Source organism: Polypterus senegalus, chromosome 3, assembly GCF_016835505.1.
Source record: "Polypterus senegalus isolate Bchr_013 chromosome 3, ASM1683550v1, whole genome shotgun sequence".
Lineage (NCBI taxonomy): Eukaryota > Metazoa > Chordata > Cladistia > Polypteriformes > Polypteridae > Polypterus > Polypterus senegalus.
Genome location: NC_053156.1, coordinates 261254030 through 261274577, shown reverse-complemented (window position 1 = coordinate 261274577; position 20548 = coordinate 261254030). Strand labels below are relative to the sequence as shown.

The window sequence follows — 20548 nt, the reverse complement described above, 5'->3', positions numbered from 1 at the left end:
AACATTTACCTAGATGGACAGAGGATTTACCTTTTGTGCTAATGTAAACGTGCCTTGATCTACAATAGCTGGAGCTGTGTTTGGCATGACACACACCATTGTGATCCCCCCTGCAAGTGCAGCTGCTGTGCCAGATGCAAAGTCTTCCTTATAAGTGGCTCCAGGTTCTCGTAGGTGCACATGAACATCAACCAGCCCTTGGATTTTTTAAATGAAAAAAAAAAAGCAAGCAAAGCACATAATTCCACATTAAGTTAACTTGAAATAAATGAAGAATCTTCAGAATTTAAGAAGCACATCTTTCAGAATATTTTAAGTGCATTATTGATTTTATTGTATGAAACATTAAAAATGAGTGCAAAAATTGCAAAAAAAAAAAAAGTGTCTTTTTTTCATCAAAAATTACACCAGAGTGATGCATTATTTATTACTTGATTTGTAAGTCTTAAAATCTCTAGACGAATTCTGCAATTCTCCTGGAGTTGTAAGAAATGCAGTAAAATATGCGCATATAGCATTTTGTAGCTCAAAGGTCATTAAAAACTTCTTCACAAGAAGTCATACAGAACAGTCTCCTTATCTATAGCAGTGTCAGCATGCTAACAAACTCCAAGCATAGAAATTACAATCACATTGTTTACTAATATAATTCAGAAGAAACATCTCCGTATATAGCTCCACTAGATCAGTGGATCAAACTCAATGCCCACAATGACGGACTAGTTTTCTCAAAAGACTCCATTTAAGGTTTGTTTCATATATTGACTATATTTAGGTATAATTTGGCTGGATTACATTTACAACAGCCTTTAAAATACATCTTCAGTGTCTGACTGTGTTTACACCACATCACAGCTACTAATGTTAGAACAGAAACTACTAATGATCCAACAGAAACAAAGTGAAAATAATGTGAAATGCCAAACTGCTGTGTATTAACATGATGACAAAGATGTCACAGTCTCAAAGATGGAAATAAACAGAAAGCTCCCACTCCGCTTACTTTTTAAGCAAGACAGACATCAGTGCTGGCCACTCTTCTGTGCTACTGACTGGTCTTAACTGCCTGTGATTTTTAAAAAATAAGATTCCAGGCTTTCATACTCTCAATTTCTTGGTTTGCTGATAATGCAAGATGTATTCACAATACTCAAGTTATCTCTGGTTAAAAATTTGGTCAGCCTGTCTCCCAGTGGACTTGGCTGTTTGTTCTGCCATACTCTTTCATAGAAAGTCTAGCATGAAAAATCAATAGGCATCAGAAAAAAAAAAGAGAGAGAGACAGATAACAGCACATAGACGACAGCTGTTTTCCCCCCATTTTATAACTATGAGCACCTCATGAGCAATGTGTCAAAAGCATATACAGAAATAACATTGATGTCTGTTACTTGTAGTAGTAATGACATTAAAAACACACCAAAGAGCCCATTACCGTTATCAAATGCATTTTGCAAATGATTGTGCAGCACACTTACAGTAAAAGACTCAAATCTACTTAACTTCCCAATAACTCCTACAACATTTATTAGGTTAAACCACCCTAGTGATTGAACACTCTGCTCTGCAAATAGGTTTTAATAAAGTAGACAAGAGTTTCTTGTAAAACAAGGAGGTTTTAAACTGTATTATGTTGTTTCTGTGCGCATGTTACCACATAAGATTGGTAAAATTCACCTCAAGATTTAGGAATGACTAATTAGTAAGATGTCAAAAAATCCTAGTAAAATACACTAAAGGTATATCTAAATGATTTAACAACTGTAGTCCACTAAATGGGTAAAAAAAAAATATTTTAAACAAAATACCGTATTTACGCGTGTACCACGCACACATTTTTTCCCGCAAATTAGCATTAGAAAATCAGGTGTGCATCATACACGAGGAAAGGTAATTCTATAATATTTAATCTTCTGCTTGGGCTCTCCCACTCGTGCGCTCTCTCTCTCTAAACGCTTCCTATACAAACACAACGTGCATCGTACACGGGGCAAAAATTTTTTCGCGACTTTCTTTGTAAAAATGAAGGAGCGCGTCTTACACGAGGGCACGTGGTACACAAGTAAATACGATAATTAGATCAGGTCATGAATGCATGTATATTTATCTTTATGCAGTTTCCCAGCTGCCAACATCATTTCAAGGTACATGAATATTTAATGAATCGTTGTAATACTATAGACTAACAGCAATGCTGACTTAAAACACTGAATGTCTGAAAAAATAAAATTTAATACAAAAAAGTAAAACCCATGTTTTATCTCAAAGCCCTGATTAACTTCGTTTAGTTTTTTTCTCATATTGTACACCAAAAAAACTCAATACTTTCCAATGTTTTAATAAAAAGATTGGAAAAATAAAAATCTGCGGTGGGCTGGCACCCTGCTCAGGGTTTGTTTCCTGCCTTGTGCCCTGTGTTGGCTGGGATTGGCTCCAGCAGACCTGTGACCCTGTAGTTAGAATATAGCAGGTTGGATAATGGATGGATAAAAAAATAAAAGAATACTTTTATGAACTGTTTATCAATTATTTATGCTTAATTAAAAGCAATGCCTAATAACTCCATGCAAACAGCTTAGCCAAATACTGGTCTTTAATTGATACATTTCAAGTTAATTGTAATACTGTAATGAGGATAGAATTTTAGGTGTTTACTGCCTTCACTCTACAGATACAAGCAGTTCACTGGTCGGTGATTCGATTTTGGATGGTTGTTCCAGACAATTAACTGTTCAATTAGGTTAACTTTCTTTACTATAGCAGTAATTCTCCAAACTCAGTCTTTGCAACACCACATGGCTGCAAGTTTTTGTTCCCACCAGTTTCACAACACTGAACAGCTGCAACTATTTTAGTGTCAGCCACACTAGCACATTCATTAGTAAATAATGCAGAATGAAAATTGTAAAAACAAAAAAGGGAAAAAAACACTAAATGATTCCCATTTAACATACATGCATGGTGCATTCTACTAAAAAATACCAAATCTGGTTTAATTATATCTACATTGACCCTAACGCGGAAATAACAGATTGCTTCATTATGTTTGGAATCTAATTAAATAACACAACTTGCTTAGAACAAAACTCTGCAGCTACAAGGCTTCCCCAGGACCAATAATGTAGTATACATACAGTGGGATGCAGAAGTTTGGGCAACCTTGTCAATAGTCATTATTTTCCTGTATAAATCATTGGTTGTTACGATAAAAAATGTCAGTTAAATATATCATATAGGAGACACACACAGTGATACTTGAGAAGTGAAATGAAGTTTATTGGATTTACAGAAAGTGTGCAATAATTGTTCAAACAAAATCAGGCAGGTGCATAAATTTGGGCACCGTTGTCATTTTATTGATTCCAAAACTTTTAGAACTAATTATTGGAACTCAAATTGGCCTGGTAAGCTCAGTGACCCCTGACCTACATACACAGGTGAATCCTATAATGAGAAAGAGTATTTAAGGGTGTCAATTGTAAGTTTCCCTCCTCCTCTAATTTTCTCTGAAGAGTAGCAACATGGGGGTCACAAAACAACTCTCAAATGACCCGAAGACAAAGATTGTTCACCATCATGGTTTAGGGGAAGGATACAGAAAGCTGTCCCAGAGATTTAAGCTGTCTGTTTCCACAGTTAGGAACATATTGAGGAAATGGAAGACCACAGGCTCAGTTCAAGTTAAGGCTCGAAGTGGCAGACCAAGAAAGATTTGGATAGACAGAAGCGACGAATGGTGAGAACAGTCAGAGTCAACCCACAGACCAGCACCAAGACCTACAACATCATCTTGCAGCAGATGGAGTCACTGTGCATCGTTCAACCATTGGCGCACTTTACACAAGGAGATGCTGTATGCGAGAGTGATGCAGAGGAAGCCTTTTCTCCGCCCACAGCACAAACAGAGCCGCTTGAGGTATGCTCAAGCACATTTGGACAAGCCAGCTTCATTTTGGAATAAGGTGCTGTGGACTGATGAAACTAAAATTGAGTTATTTGGGCATAACAAGGCGTTATGCATGGAGGAAAAAGAACACAGCATTCCAAGAAAAACACCTGCTACCTACAGTAAAATATGGTGGTGGTTCCATCATGCTGTGGGGCTGTGTGGCCAGTGCAGGGACTGGGAATCTTGTCAAAGTTGAGGGGCGCATGGATTCCACTCAGTATCAGCAGATTCTGGAGACCAATGTCCAGGAATCAGTGACAAAGCTGAAGCTGCGCCGGGGCTGGATCTTTCAACAAGACAACGACCCGAAACACTGCTCAAAATCCACTAAGGCATTCATGCAGAGGAACAAGTACAACGTTCTGGAATGGCCATCTCAGTCCCCAGACCTGAATATAATTGAAAATCTGTGGTGTGAGTTAAAGAGAGCTGTCCATGCTTGGAAGCCATCAAACCTGAATGAACTAGAGATGTTTTGTAAAGAGGAATGGTCCAAAATACCTTCAACCACAATCCAGACTCTCATTGGAACCTACAGGAAGCGTTTAGAGGCTGTAATTTCTGCAAAAGGCGGATCTACTAAATATTGATTTCATTTCTTTTTTGTGGTGCCCAAATTTATGCACCTGCCTGATTTTGTTTGAACAATTATTGCACACTTTCTGTAAATCCAATAAACTTCATTTCACTTCTCAAATATCACTGTGTGTGTCTCCTATATGATATATTTAACTGACATTTTTTATCGTAACAACCAACGATTTATACAGAAAAATAATGACTATTAACAAGGTTCCCCAAACTTTTGCATCCCACTGTAAATCATGCTTTGAAATAGAAATGTAGGTTACAGTCTCCTTTTCGAGCATGTTCTATTTTGTTGGTAAAATAAGGCCATAATAAAGGCTACGCATAGACTCCACGACCTCTGAACCCAATACTTATTTCAGTCCACACTGGATACATGTAGTGTTAGTTGTTCTAAGAGTTGTTGTAAAAAGTACAATTGTCTATGAGGAAGTGACCATGACAGCATCAATACCAGTCATGAATACTGCAAACATCTATGTATAAGACCCAACCACCCTTATGGGTTGAATTCTAGTGCTTCAGCTGATACACCGCATTCCAACATATAAAACAGGTTTTCACCACCCCTTTGAGTCTGATTAAAATTTCATTCAGATCAACTTAATTTTCTAACTGCAAAATCATTTTTTCCAGAGTGAGCTACCAGTTAGTTGCTCCTTGTAAACATTGCCATCTATCATTCAAATGACTATAATTCATTGCATATATCTACTATAATTCACTTTATCAAATATATATTTTAAAACTGCATTTAAATGGTATTTAATACCATTTCCAAGCACTTACTAAACATCAACATCAAGCAAGCATTCTAAAGGGCTCTATTCAAACATTCTTCTATACCACTATGTTAGTCCTTCAATAAAACTTAAACAGGTCTGTAGAAAAGAAAGGGCTGAACATCTGTAAACACTCACAATGCTCACACCTGCTGTGTACACCCTCAAAAATAAGAGTATGTCCACACTCTCCATACCAATACAAATTGAAAGAACAAAAAAAAAAAAAAAAACCTCACTTTTTTCTACCAACTGGTGATGTTTTAGACCTAGCATGTACCCTTACTGTGTGATCCCTACTGATTGGCTTTTCTATGACTTTACAGAAAAGAAGTTATAGATTTACTTTAAAAGTCAGGTTTTACCTGGTAAGCGAATAAGTTTCTGAGATGTCATGCAATCCACATGGGTTTTCACAGGAGGTGCATCCCCAATTTGGCGCAGGGCCTATTATATAATAATAAATAAAAAAATAAAAAAATGAAAAATTATTACATTTAATATTCAAAAACAGACAGATACAGATTTATTTTATACACACACACACACACACACACACACACACACACACACACAAAGGGGCAGATCTCAGGTTACAAACGAGTTCCACTCATGTAGACATTTGTAGCTTGATTTCGTATACAAATTAGAATATGTTTACACATTAAAATGCTTATTAATGGGAGCAGAAAGGGGAAAAAGGCAATAAAGCTTTATTATTTATTTTAAAGAAAAATACCTCAAACTTAGTAAAATGATGTTGAAGCAGTATTACTAAATCTTAGAACATTTAAACTAAAATTAACCACAGGTTATGTACAGTACATCAACCTTTTGCTTAAACAATTAACAGATTTTGAGAATGACACAGTTTATCTCAGAGTGTGAAAAGGCATAACGGCTGCACAAAAACCAAGCACTAACTGACAACTGATTCCTCAACTGAAATATTGTCTTTGTGGCGGGATTGTTCAAAGCATCACCTAACCCTCTTATAAGTTATACTCCTTAGTGCAAGGCTGGAACACATACTTAGGATGTGCAGTTTTACAGGCAGCTATACAAAATGCTCAGCAAACATCCAGCTACCAGTCAAGCTGCTTATCTGTGACTGAGCTTACTGCATGGCTGTGCATGCTATTGATTACAGTCAATGATAAATGCATACATAAGAAACAAATTGACTTAAATAGTGACAAAGTTCATACTATGCAGTAATACTTCTCACTATAACAGATAGTTGCTATTTATTCAGCCATGTCAAAACTAGTCTCCTCTTTGTCCGTAAGTGTGTGTTGTGTACGTATATGAAGAAAAAAAAAAAAAAAGCACACCCCACTATACTGGATTAATTTCTTGTCATATGCAGATATTTTGCTGAGCTGAGTAATGTAGTGTTTGGCTAATTATATATGGTCACACTGCTTACTGAATGTTAAAGGGGTATACTCAGTGGCAAGAGCTCAGCAGACAGCACTGGTTCAAAACACTCAATGTCAGACTTTCAAACATGGCACGTAACAGACATGCATGTGCACAGCCTGATATGTAAAGAAATAGATGACAGAGGAGAGGTCAAGGGTAGAGCTTTGTAGTTTAATGCTTTAAAAAATATATATACAGTACTGCTGTAAAAATCTAGTGTGTGTCTTATTTTTTTTTTTACACTGCAATTAGTTCTTCCATAGGGATAAGAATGGGGACCATATTATTGATTTTACTGATGTGGTGTGGATTCTCTGCTGTAAAAAGATAATGGAATGCCACAGAAGTGTGAACTTAAATTTAAAAAGTCAAAAGTAATTGACCCAAGGAGATGACTGAAGCTGTCAGTAAATTAAAAATGAAAAGCTGTAAAAACTAAAATAATTCATAGTAATTGCTAAGGTGGACTATAAAATCTCTCAAACATTTCTAACCAGCTCCCTTACAAAAAACACTGTCGAAAATTAATCCAATACTCATTTCCTAGTTCACACTTACAAATTGATCTTTACAACATACTTAACAAGCTCAGTGTTAAAAAAAACTCAATACAGGTAAAGTTACGCAGAATAATGCAGGAGTATGTTTGTTGGGATATCTGTTTTTTTTGTAGGCATCAGAGGATTAATGCAAATTGTTACGCAGATCGTTTTCACTAAACACGCATCAGTTGAGTATAATAAAATAAGTTTTTAAAATGTGCTAAAAATATTATACATATAACATTACCTCTACAAACAGTTTAGTGCATTTGATGTCAATGATGAGTGGCACAGAGTAATCAACAGCAAGGCGCCTTGTCTTATACCCTTTTGTAACAAATGAAGATAAACGGCGCCCTCCGGAGTTTCTCATGGAAAGGTTGATAACCATATCAAAATGGTTTTCTTCTAAATAGTCCATGATGCTTCTCTGCTTTTCTTTCATAGGATATCCATTGTCCTCTTCCTCAAAAGGCCAGTCAACAGCCATTACCTTAATACAGGGGGAAAAAAATAGACAACACAGCTGCAAGTCTGCTTCTATTCACATACATCAAATTTTAACCACATCTATTATCACATATAACGAGGTGTATATTTAAAAAGGCTAAAAAACACATTTTGAATGCCTTAAAGATTAAAACATAACTGTAACTATTAAATACACTAGTATCTACATTTTAATTTTTTCTAGACAAATCCAGTACAAAATATTTTAAAGGAGTACTAAATTTTGCTCGACTGTTTCAGCTTTCATACCTTAACTCCATGTTCAGTATAGTAATCTGCAGTCCCCAAACTTGCATAAAGATTATATCCCAGACTTTCCAAAGTTTGAATTGTAGGCAAAAGCTCACTTTTGTTCTAAGAAAATTAAAAGAAAGTGCTTAAAATTAAGATAATACATATCTGGTCACAGAATATTTAAAACCTGCAACAATGCTAAAATACTAAATTAAAAAAAAAAAAACTACTTGCTTAAAACTGCTATTTATAATAAAGAGAACTAAACAACTATAAACATTATTGCTTATTTGTTTGTAGTGTACCCTATTTTCTTTAAAATAGAAAGGTACCATGGTTTGCATTCAGTTACCTAGATTTATCTTACACTTGAGGTGTCCATGCTAGACACAGAGAGCATTTTAATTATATAATTACAGTACAATTTTACATCAGCCATAAAAAAAATGTCTTACACGCAAGTGGATAAAAAAAATCAATGCCTTGTGAAAATAATACTGTCCCAAATCTATACAAACCCTCTTGTGGTAGATCACCTGGACTCACTGCAGTTTACCTATCGGACAAAAAGACTGGAGTGGAGGATGCAATTATCGGTCTACTCCACAAGGCTTATTCTCACCTGGACAAAGCTGGTAATACTGTGAGGATTTTTTCATTCTCCGGCGGCTTCAATACCATCCAGCCATTCCCATTAAGGTGTAAATTCGAGATATGCAGGTGGATGAGCCTATGGTGTCTTAGATAATGGACTATCTGTTGGACTCATTTGATTTCTTTATAGTTATTCTGATGTGTGTTCAGACCAAAGTGTGTGTGTCAATTTATTTACTTACAGTACTTATTGATTTATTAAAGCATGTATGTAAAGAGCTTCTATAAAAAGCCAAATTTCCCCCTGATGACAAATAAATTTCTATCTAGGCATGACAAAGACCAAAATGTTAAAAGAAATAAAAGACAAAAAGAATCTTTTGTCATGTTTAACAAAACAAAACATATAATCTCTGTGTCCACAGAGTAGCACTTACTATAGTCATGTTAATGACTTAATGATACCAAATTGAAAATATGCAAAAACATCCCAAAATACCAAACAGTCAAAGTTGCTAGGGTATGGAAACCACAATCATAGTATTAAAATCTGAGGAAAGAGGATGGGGGACTTAAAGTAGCAATTATGCATCTAGGGAAAAAGTCATCAGGAGACGATGTTTATTTATAGAACAAGTCTACAAGCAAAATGGTCACTTTCATTTAAGTTTATAAAAAACTAAAGTACAGTTATTACCCTTTCTAGATATATACGAACTAACAAATGACAGGCCATGTCCATTCAAATACATCCCTTATGTTTTTTCTTCAGCATGCTGGAAACTACTAATTCATTTGATTAATCTGCTCTACCATGAACTGATCCAACATAAACTACACATTCTGTCCTTGTTAATATCATTGTGCTTCCACCATATAATTAATGTGCAGCAGAAATGGAACTCACAGCCTGCCTCACTCCTTAAGGGCACAAAATCTTGAAAAGCACCAAGTGCTCTGGCTAACTCCAACATAATTCATCAGACATTAACGGAAAAACTATCGCTTAATTCAATAATTTACCTGGACTTCACCCAAAAGTTGCTTTAAAAATAAATAAATAAAATAAATTCATCCCTGTGAAAGTCCAGCTGTGACTTTAACCGTGATAACTGAAGCACGTAAACCTGGAACTATTCCAAAATAAACTTTAAAAAAACGAAAAAAACAGCAAACCTTGTAGCTCTGATAAAGCTAATTGATAAAACAGAACCAACAAAATTCTTTTAACTTAACGGTGAATTATGCGCTTCAGGATACTAGTGGAAATTAAGGAGAAAGGCATTTAGGACTGACACCAGAAAGCAGTTCTTTACACAAAGAGCTGTGGCAATCTTGAGCAAATGACCAAGCCATGTAGTTGAAATATTTGTATAAGATATTGGGACAGCTTAGCTATTAGCTAAACAAATGTGCCTGATGGACTGAAAGGTCTCCTCTTGTTTGTCAAATTGTTTATGTTCTTATGTGAAGTACTTTAGGATCACATTAATTATCAGAAAGTACTATTAGGAAAAGGTCAGTCAGCCTATCATTTCCTAACCTGCTTTATCCTGAACAGAGTCACGAGGGTCCATCGCAATGCACATACACACCGACACACTAGGGAAAATTTAGGATTGCCAATTTACCTAACCTACATGTATTTGGACTGTGGGAGGAAACTGTAGTACCCGGAGGAAACTCACATAGACATGGGGAGAACATGCAGTCTCCATGCAGGGAGGACCTAGGCTGCAAACACTTGTCTTCTTACTGTGAAGCAGCAGCACTAACACTGTGCCACCATGCCATCCAAAAAAAGGTTCAGATCAGTAATATTTTGAACAAATGTTAATTATATATACTCTACCTTGTAGCTTCCAATAGAAAGAAGAATATTCTTTTTAGGAATCTTGAAGCCTGTGCTTAGCATGGCTTTTAGGTATGCTTCATATCTGTTCTCACCAAAGCAGGCAACTTCACCAGTACTTGTCATCTCTACCCCAAGGACAACATCTGCTCCAGCCAGGCGAGAAAATGAAAACTGTGGAACCTGTTTAAAAACACACACAAAATTAACACTAAAGTTAAAACACATAGGTGCTGCACAAGACTTTCATCTTTCTTTCTAGAATAAATTTTATAGAATGAAACCTAAAAAATGTGCAATAAAAAGTAAGTAACAGGTGTATTTCAGCCATCACTTTTATGAATTCAAAATTAAGATATGATTCTGGTAAGGCAAAATCCATCAGAGAAGCATTTAGCACATGGAAAGAAATGACCTTGGATGAGAGGCTAGAAAGTAATTTTTCTTCTTTTAAAAAGCCTGCAATATACAACTGTGATAAAGTTCAGTTAAACTCATGCTGTCTCCTTCAAAATTTCTGGAGTTAATACATACTTTTTATTGCATACCTTTACTCCTACAATACCAACACCTGTCATCAGTCCTACAGGCTCCACCTCCTCTCCCATAATAACTTGGGTGGCCAATGCCACCAAGTCCTCTCCAAGTGTCCTAGACACAAACGGGAATGATCGAGATACTCGTACATTGCACTCAATCACCTTCAGCTGGTCGTCCTAGTAATAAAAATACATGTTAGCTGCATCCAGCATTTTCGAAAAACCTCACATTTCTATTTTAAATGTAAATATTACAAACATATCTGAAATGACTTTTGAAATACTTTGTACAAAATAAACAAGAAAAGCACTTAAACTGTACCTAAATGCAAAAGGCTTGAATGGATAGAAATAAGAGAAATAAGCAATTTTTCACCTTAGCAATGAGCTGTAAGTTAAATGGTCCCGTCACTTGGAGTTCTTGACCAACAGCATGCACAATGGCTTTGATTCTTTCCATTGTTTTGTGATTGATATCCTGAGCAGGGGCAACTAGTGTGGCATCCCCAGAATGAACACCTGCATTCTCAACATGTTCAGAAACTGCTATGGCGATTACCATCCCATCAGAAGCTACTGCATCAACATCTATTTCCTATAAAATAAAATGTGGATTTCTCATTTGATTACAAACAAAATATTAAGAAAAATAATCAAGATCAATCGGCACTAAAATTATAAATTGTCAGGTAAAAAAATCAAGCAGGCAAAACTTAAACACATCTCTCTCTCTGTTTATATACACGCACGCACACAAACACAAAATGTGAAATGCTGACCTTAGCTTCATGAATGAATTTGGAAATCACAACTGGATGTTCCTTTGAAACAGCTACAGCGTTGTTCAGGAATGTTCTCAGATCACTGTCAGAATAAGCAACATTCATAGCCGCTCCACTTAAAACATAAGACGGACGAACCAGACAGGGGTAACCTACTTTCTCACAAAACTGTATAGCAGACTAGGAAAAAACATTAACACAATTCAGTTCAATATATTTCTTCTAAACATAAATTTCAGAATAATTATTAAATTGTTTCACACCTGTAAATCTGATAGTTCTTTCCACTGGGGTTGACTTATTCCAATAGTGTCTAACATCCTAGAAAATTTAAATCTGTTCTCTGCAGAGTCAATAGATTCTGGAGAGGTGCCCAAAATTTTACACTGCTGCCGATGAAGTGCCATTGCAATATTATTAGGTAACTGTCCTCCCATGGAAAGTATAACGCCATCTGGATTTTCCAGTTCATAAATATCCATTACAGTCTACAATTAAGGAGAGTAGGGAAATAAAAATAGAGAGTCATTAAAAATCTTTCAAATTACTATATTTTTAATTAAGATAAAAAACACACTTCTACAATATTCTCTACTTTGTAAACCACCAAAGATTTTCAAATTTTGCTTTTTTGGAGAAAATCCAGTGTAATGTCCAATTTGGCATAATAAATCTTAACTTTCTATCACAAAATAAATAAAATAGAAATGCATAAAAAACAAATAAAAAAAAAAAAAACACAAAACAGGATATGACCAGTTTTTTTTTTGTAATAAACTATAATATATTTAAAATTCTGCTTTGTAGCAAGAAGCAACATATTGCAGGATGTACCAGTGCCAACCAATTTAAAAGCTACATCCAAATTATGTTTTATGTATTGCATTCTCTTATCCAGGGTGAGCCAAAATGAAGTACCACATTTCTCATGGTTACTGCTCAAGGTAGAGGCAGCTGAGTGGGTGGGGGTGGGGGATTCCTTGATGGGAGATCCCTTGTAGTTTACAGTCAGCAAAATGCATTCTTCAAAAACAACGGATCCATCATCACAATAACAACAACATTTATTTATTTCATACAAATGATGCAGCTCAAAGTGATTTACAGGATGTAGAAAGAGAAAAAAAGACAAAATATAAAAATAAAATTAGGCAATACTAATTAACATAGAATAAAAGTAAGGTCCGATGGCCGGGGAGGACAGAAAAAACAAAAATGAAAGAAAAACAAAAAAAAATCTCCAGACAGCTGGAGAAAAAAAAAACGAAAAAAAAAAAATAACGAAATCTGCAGGGGTTCCAGGCCACGAGACCGCCCAGGTCCCACTGGGCACTGCACCTAAAATAAATGATCTCAAATAGTTAACATGGAAAAATTTGATGACGATTGTCATGTGAACCTCTGGCCTTCGATCCATCAATGTAGGGATAACATCCGAACGCATTTCAGCATTCCTCCTAATGACGTCAAAATCAGAAAACAATTCTTCAGTGGGTGGCCAAATTTAGACAGACCGGTACAATACTGAACAGAAAATCTCCAGGGCGTCCTCAGACTATACAAACGCATAAAAACATCCAAGCTGTAAGGCATCAATTTTGCAGTCTCCTAGACATTCAGCATGCAGGCATGCTTCTGCCTTAGGCATTTCCAACATATCTTCAAGGAGGATTTTGCATAAGGACCTTAATTCCCATCCATACAAAATGACGATAGTGCAGGAACTCACCGTTATGCACGAACATTCTGCAAATAGCTCATCGAGATGCCATTGTCATGTGCATAGGTTAGGCACATTTCCATTTGAATTGTAGCGTAAATAAGTAAAACTTTCACTAATTGGCTGAAACCAACCCTCGTGAACTTCAGAGATCCCTGCACAGTGAGCATATTACAGTTTGGTGCGCCATTTTAGAATTTGTCACTTCAGAATGTTACATTGAAAGGCTAGAGAACTTTTTCTGCCCCAAATGGAAGAAATGGATGTGACGGACACTTGGTTTCAACAGGATGGAGCAACAGCTCATACGATGCAGAGATCCATGCAAGTTTTGCGGGAAATATTGCAAGGAAACTGATCTCCAAGCGCAGCGATGTTGAGTGGCCTTCACATTCGCCTGATCTCACTTCGTGAGATTTCTTCTTTTGGGGCTCTCAAATCCAAGGTATACACATATTGACCTCAAAAACTTAAAGCCCTCAAGTACGCTATTCCCCTTGAAACAGCCGAACGAGTCACGTAAGCCTTCAGAAATTGTATCGCTAATGATGAACACCACCTTGAACGCATCATTTTTAAACTCAGTGACAAAAATCTATTTTGTATACCCTTTCTTGTATCATAAAGAAATGTATTTTATCTTGTAGCATTTTTGTAGAATAAACGTTTGAAATGTGGTAGTATTTTTTGGTTCATCATGTATTTAAAAAAAAAAAAGCTAATTTACTGACATTAACAGAAGTATATCTGGATTGTGTCTTCCCAAAAATACACTAGTCCCTGGAATGACAGTATTAGGAATTGGTGAATTCACTTTGTTGAAAGAGGAGACCATGTTTGATCATTTGAAAAGAACCTAAATTTTCTACCCCACTTGGAAGACGAAACTCTTTCTAGTTAAATGCACACTTATACTAAACTTACTAACAGATTACATCTGTGGGGTGGGATGCAGAGTGTTAAGTCTCTTTGGCTAGAGTGCCAAAATTATTTTTTCTAAAGACAGTAGTATACTAGCAAGTATTTTCCTTTGAATCATATTCTGGATTGTTTTATAAATGTCTGTTTGATAATGTGTTCAAGGAAATGGTACTGTAAGAAATCAAGTGCAATTATTTTCTAGAAAACAGAAAAAAACAGGTAAATAAACGAGATTCTAAACAAGAATCTTAAAGGAACACTGAGTGATTGTGAGGGTTTTCTGCAATAATGAAATGAATATGATTTTCATTTCTGTCTTTAAGAAAAAAACACTACTGTACCTTTATGCTTTATTTCTCAATTACACTAGAGAGTTAGATTCAGATATATTTGGGATGAAACCACAAACCTTGAATTTGTTATAACCTCATCTGAAACCCAATTTTAAGGCAAGATCAATCTGGTAACTTCTATTTGTGTCAGTCTTCCTGCTAGTGTGTACATAATGTGATACATTTTACAGAGCTAAAGCTCATGAACACATGTTCTGCCCTATATCTAGAAAATAATTTTAGCTAATGTATGTATTTTGAATGTTGACTCGTACAAGAAATTGTGCCACTCAATCTATTCTGGCTCTCCTCTCACTGTTTTGCCACTAGATGCTGTACACATGGACTCCATAAAATTTTTAAAGCCTATAAAGTAGGCTACCCATGCTCTACTCTGGACCTCCTTACTGTCTCTAGATGCTCTACCATTATCTCTAACTGACCAAATAACAATAGTTCCTGCTGAAATAAAAGCAGTACACAACAGAGCCGTCCTTCTGTTCTTAGCCAACGGCTGTCTATGTCACAGTAACCTGGGTATGTAGAACTTATATATTTTCTTAATTAGAAGACAATGTGCTTAATGAAAGGATATATAATTTCAATATGGTCATTCTGTCATGCCAGACATTTTTAAAAGTATTGTTTTTTTCTAAGAGCATCATCAAAACAGTTTGTGGACCAGAGCCCTTTAATATTTTCAGACATCCTCTTTTTATCCTTTTTCAAACATTTAATTGAAACAGATACAGGAAACAGGAGTAAATGGGACCAAGTAAGCCAGCCATCCATTGGCTCACTTTTCATCATTTTTGTTTGCCTGCTGTTTAGTATAAAAAGAAACAAAGGATTTTAAATCTTAAAAAATAAGTAAATTAAAAATATGGTAAAGTTAGGTTTAAATTACCAGTACTAACTGATTATTAATTAATAAATTGGCTGGAACCAAACCTGCTGCCACTGTATCCTTCGAAGATCTGAATTTGATAAAACTTGTCCAAACCAAAAAGGCACGTTTACTCTACTGTAAAGAAAGTTCTTTAACCTGGGGTGAAACTTTCCCCAGTTATACTTGATTGCTCTCAAACAAATGAAGGGATATCCTCCAACCACACTTTGGCTTTTTGTTATATATACTTCCTTTGTTCATAACTTAAAATAAAACTTCCTCTACTTTTGATACCCTATTCTTAAGATTCAGACTATACAGTATTGTTAACCACCACAAAACCCTTTTAAGACTGAATTGAGCACTAAACCTTTCTGGTACCATGGAGACCTTCTCAAATCTTTATCTATTTATATGACACCAAGCTAAATATTCTGCTTTGGGAATCAGAGCTGTACAACAACCTTCATCAAATTTGTGGAAAGCACTGATGGAAACTATCTTGTGAGGTCTGTCAGTAAATCTGTTATGGCTCTTTTTTGATGTTTTAAATCAATCTTATTAATTACTAGGTAGTGTGTTTCTCTTGGTACCTTGTGTGTGATCCAAGCTCTCAAAAAGGTCTTTCTACAGTATAGGCCATTCCATTAACTTTTAAGCAAGAGCGACTTATCTTAACACAGACAAAATGTTTTTAATCCAAATATAATGAGAAGTGACAGTATCATTATCTACTGTATCATATTTGAGTATGTAGTCTTGAGTAAACAAAGTGATCCAAGTCATGTGGTTTGCGAGTGGATTCAATATCCCTATACAGTGATGTTGTTAATTTCTGCATAGAATAACTTTTCCACTCATGAAATTCAGAATGCTTTGCTATTTTGAAAAATAATAAAATGCATCATATAGTTGAAATTTTATTATTTTGAAGAAGATCCCCAATAAATATAACAAATTCGTGTGGTTCTGGTATGAGAAAAGTGTTTCTTTCCTTAGATGGTGTGTTTTCCAATGCAGGCTTGACTACCAGAAGATCTGCAGTGCAGCTGTAATGCAATATAGTTGCAAAAGACATGACTATCTTCATACAAGAGATACACAAGTAGACTGTATCAGGTTAGGATCTGCAGGTGTGTATTTTAGTTCTCTGAAGTCCACATTCCTCCAACAGGACAATAATTGAATTTAACAGTGACTCATTCATTTGCAAGTGAGTTTTTAAAATAGCAACACAAGTCTTTACATCTTCTTACCTCAAAGGAAATTTCATCAAAGTATAGTCTGTCACACATATCATAGTCTGTGCTGACAGTTTCTGGATTGTAATTTACCATAATTGTTTGATATCCCATCTACAATTAAAAAGAAAACAAAATTACATTTTTATAAACTTTTAATATGTACAAGAAAATAAAAACAGTAAAATATGCATTTTCAACCCCCAACACTTAAATTATTACATAAAAAGTTAATGAAAAAGCACCTGTAATTTATTCTAACTCAGACGATGCAGAAATTGAATTAGATAAAATGATTAGGGGCAAAATGAAAACACTAACCTTACGAAGTTCCTGAGTGCAACCCACAGCACACCAATCAAATTCGACACTGCTACCAATTCGGTATACTCCTGAGCCAATGACCATTATGTGCTGTTTACTCATCTCCAAGTCATGCTGCATTCCATTGTAAGTCAGATACAAGTAATTTGTCTGTGCTGGCCATTCTGCAGCTACTGTATCTATCTGTTTTACAACAGGAAGAATCTTACAGTCCTGTCGCAACTTTCTTACAGCAAGTTCTGTGCTAAAATGAAAGGAAAAAGGATAATACTTAATTGAACTCATAAAATTGAGTAATAGTGCTTCACATGGGTATGTTCTGGGTGCGGGTGCAGGTTCTGCCCAGTGGGTGTCTCTGGGAGCGAGTATAAGTATTGTCTTACATCCTCTAAATGAGTTTGGGAAAATATACTGCAGGTGCAGGTTTAAGTATTACCTGTCACCAGAGGTAATAAAGTTAGAGAAACAAACAAACAAACAAGGTATATAAACTAATGTGTATGTATTTTTAAACAACATTCTAAATAGTACTTTAGCTATTTACTGTGGCTGTTTAAAATGCATGTAATTAAAATTTCCCCAAGGTCTATTATGATCAGTGAGACTGCAGCTTAGCACTAACTTGAAAGATGGAAAATTCTAGTGTCTATGAGTGGGTAAATATGAAATGGTTCTGCCTGTTACTTGGGTGGGAATCACGAGAGAAATGACTAGCGTAGTTTAGATATATAGTGGACAATGCCTTAACTATGTGTTCACACTGTAATAAAGTTTTAAATAGGAAATTCCAAGACAGTAGTCACAACCCAAGGACAAATCATATATGTGCAGTATCATAAGCAAAAATGTTAGCCAGCATGAAGTTCTTTATCGGACACTAGGAACAAACAATCAAAAAGATAAGAGCTGTAAAGTGGTGTACCAGGGACGTACATGTAAAGTAAGATAAATGCTTCTTTTGTTTTAATTAATCTATAGCTGTTAAATTATAGAATTGCAGATGACAACTGAAAGTCATATTTAATCTTTAATGTAGTAATATTTTACTACTTCCTTTTTTATCATTTATTTATTTATAAGTTTTTGGGTAGCAGCTATAAACATACACTAGCTAACAGGATAAGAAAATGGACAGTCAAAATATCTGCAACCTCCCTATACAAAGACAAAAGTAAACTTAAGCTAAAGAAAAAGTTGAGTTGTGGTATATCCTGAATGTAGAGACACTGACAGTGCACTATACATATGTCATCATCAATTGGCTAACAAGTTTTGTTTTTTTTTTGAAATTTTATTAATTTTATTGCAATCATTCCATACAAATCAATCAATTTTTGCAAAAAGTAAAACAAGTTTTTACTTATTCGTACTTCATCCTCAGCTGTGGATAGCTCCATGGTGAGAAGTCAGTATCAATTTTTGGAATCAGATTACTGAAACAATGACAGACTACTTTTCTAACAGAAATGTGTGTTCACCATCATGGACATGCTTGACTTTGAAGATCTGAATTCTTATAGCAACAGCAATTGCTGTACCCTCCATGCAGGGTTTCAAAAATCAGCATTTATAGTAAACTGGATTTTAATACTAATGTTGTAGAGTAGTGTGACTCATGTACTCAAATACAGTAGAGTCTCGCTTATCCTACCTTCACTTATCCAACATTCCGTATTATCCGACGTCCCACCACACCAAAAAAACACAATCGGCAATGAGAACTGCAAGTTGCAAGCGTGAGTGTAATGTATTTGTTGTTGCTCCCGACTCTACTGCAGCTAATTACAGTGGAACCTCGGTTTGCGAGCATAATTCGTTCTGGAAATGAGCTTGCAGTCCAAAGTACTCGTATAGTATATCAATGCGAATTTCCCCATAAGAAATAACGGAAACTCAGATGATTCGTTTCACAACCCAAAACTATTCATATAAAATTGATTAATACAAAATATAAAGTAAAAATACATAAAGCAAATTAACCTGCCCTTTACCTTTGAAAAGAATCATGGATGGTGTGAATGATTTTCTAAACTTTTGCGGGATTCCACCCAATGGGACGACACGCAGAAGAGCGTCCCAAAGCAATTGCAGTCTCCCAGCGCTGTAGCAGTTTGCCATAAAAGCGAATCCAAAAAGATCGCGGGCATGCTAGAAGCGTCTGCCGTCGATGGGTGAGAAACAAGGAACATTATAAATGCACAGGGCACAGTATTAAATTAACCGCGATGTTACGGTTTCAAACTTAATAAAGCTGGTGTTGCTAAAGTACTGAGACTCAGCTTTATGTTTTCAGGTGCAAGACAGGGACTCGCACGTCACAGCACAAACACACACACACACACACGGTGACAATGCTGTAGTAAACAGTATACGCTTGTGCGGATGTTAACTATATGAGCGACGGAGTTAAGGCTCTAAAAACTGCAATTAATTACATTCAGCAACAAGAAGCTGCTAGAGGAATCGACGTAATGATGCTGCAAAGATGGAGAGACTTGACAGCGAAGAAACGGCACTCTTCAGGAAAGCAGACTACGATCAAAAATGTCTTTAAATCATCACAGGACTGAACTTTTTAAGTACAGTACATACTGTATTTAACTTCAGACAATTCTGTAACTAAGTTAATTTTTTCAGATAATTTTTTCTGTTTTGTTGTAAAACACGATTATTAGGTTCGTAATGTGTAAAATTATAACATAGTTTGACGTTTAATAGGCTTTTTCTTAACACCTGCCATTATCCAACATTTTCGCTTATCCGACGTTCTACCGGCCCGTTTATGTTGGATAAGCGAGACTCTACTGTACTTCGAAACTGACTTGCTTATTTGGAAAAACTATTTTTATGTATGAGCTAAAGTGCAAACATAAAAGTTATGCTGCATGATTTAACCAAGTGTTTTGGAAAAGAATAGTGATTTTTTTTTTTTACTTTATATAGTAAATGCACACTTTCTTGAAAGTAAAGCTGTTTTGGTAAATGATATTATACAGGTGCTGGTCATAAAATTAGAATATCATGACAAAGTTGATTTATTTCAGTAATTCCATTCAAAAAGTGAAACTTGTATATTAGATTCATTCATTACACACAGACTGATGTATTTCAAATGTTTATTTCTTTTAATTTTGATGATTATAACTGACAACTAATGAAAGTCCCAAATTCAGTATCTTTGAAAATTAGAATATTGTGAAGGTAAAAAGTAAGGTAAAGTAAAATTGAAGGTAAAGTATAAAACAAATATACAAGTAGTTATATTTAACTTATATTATTTATTTACATAGGTAAAATAATTAACATTTTTTTAATTGATTGCGA

At 35.4% G+C, this 20548-nt stretch overlaps 1 protein-coding gene across 4 annotated transcripts in view; it reads right to left on the bottom strand.

Annotated features, from left to right (window-relative positions):
• The window catches only part of cad (carbamoyl-phosphate synthetase 2, aspartate transcarbamylase, and dihydroorotase), a 113031-nt gene that overhangs the window by 48944 nt on the left and 43539 nt on the right, over positions 1-20548 (bottom strand). For all 4 annotated transcript variants that reach the window (XM_039748999.1, XM_039749000.1, XM_039749001.1 and 1 more), the window contains exons 18-28: positions 17222-17468; positions 16916-17014; positions 12061-12285; positions 11795-11977; positions 11392-11610; positions 11025-11192; positions 10477-10659; positions 8046-8150; positions 7534-7779; positions 5685-5766; positions 31-197 (exon numbers count right to left, since the gene is read on the bottom strand). In XM_039748999.1, coding sequence (XP_039604933.1) covers positions 31-197; positions 5685-5766; positions 7534-7779; positions 8046-8150; positions 10477-10659; positions 11025-11192; positions 11392-11610; positions 11795-11977; positions 12061-12285; positions 16916-17014; positions 17222-17468 — 1924 coding nt within the window. The remainder of the gene's footprint in view (positions 1-30; positions 198-5684; positions 5767-7533; positions 7780-8045; positions 8151-10476; positions 10660-11024; positions 11193-11391; positions 11611-11794; positions 11978-12060; positions 12286-16915; positions 17015-17221; positions 17469-20548) is intronic.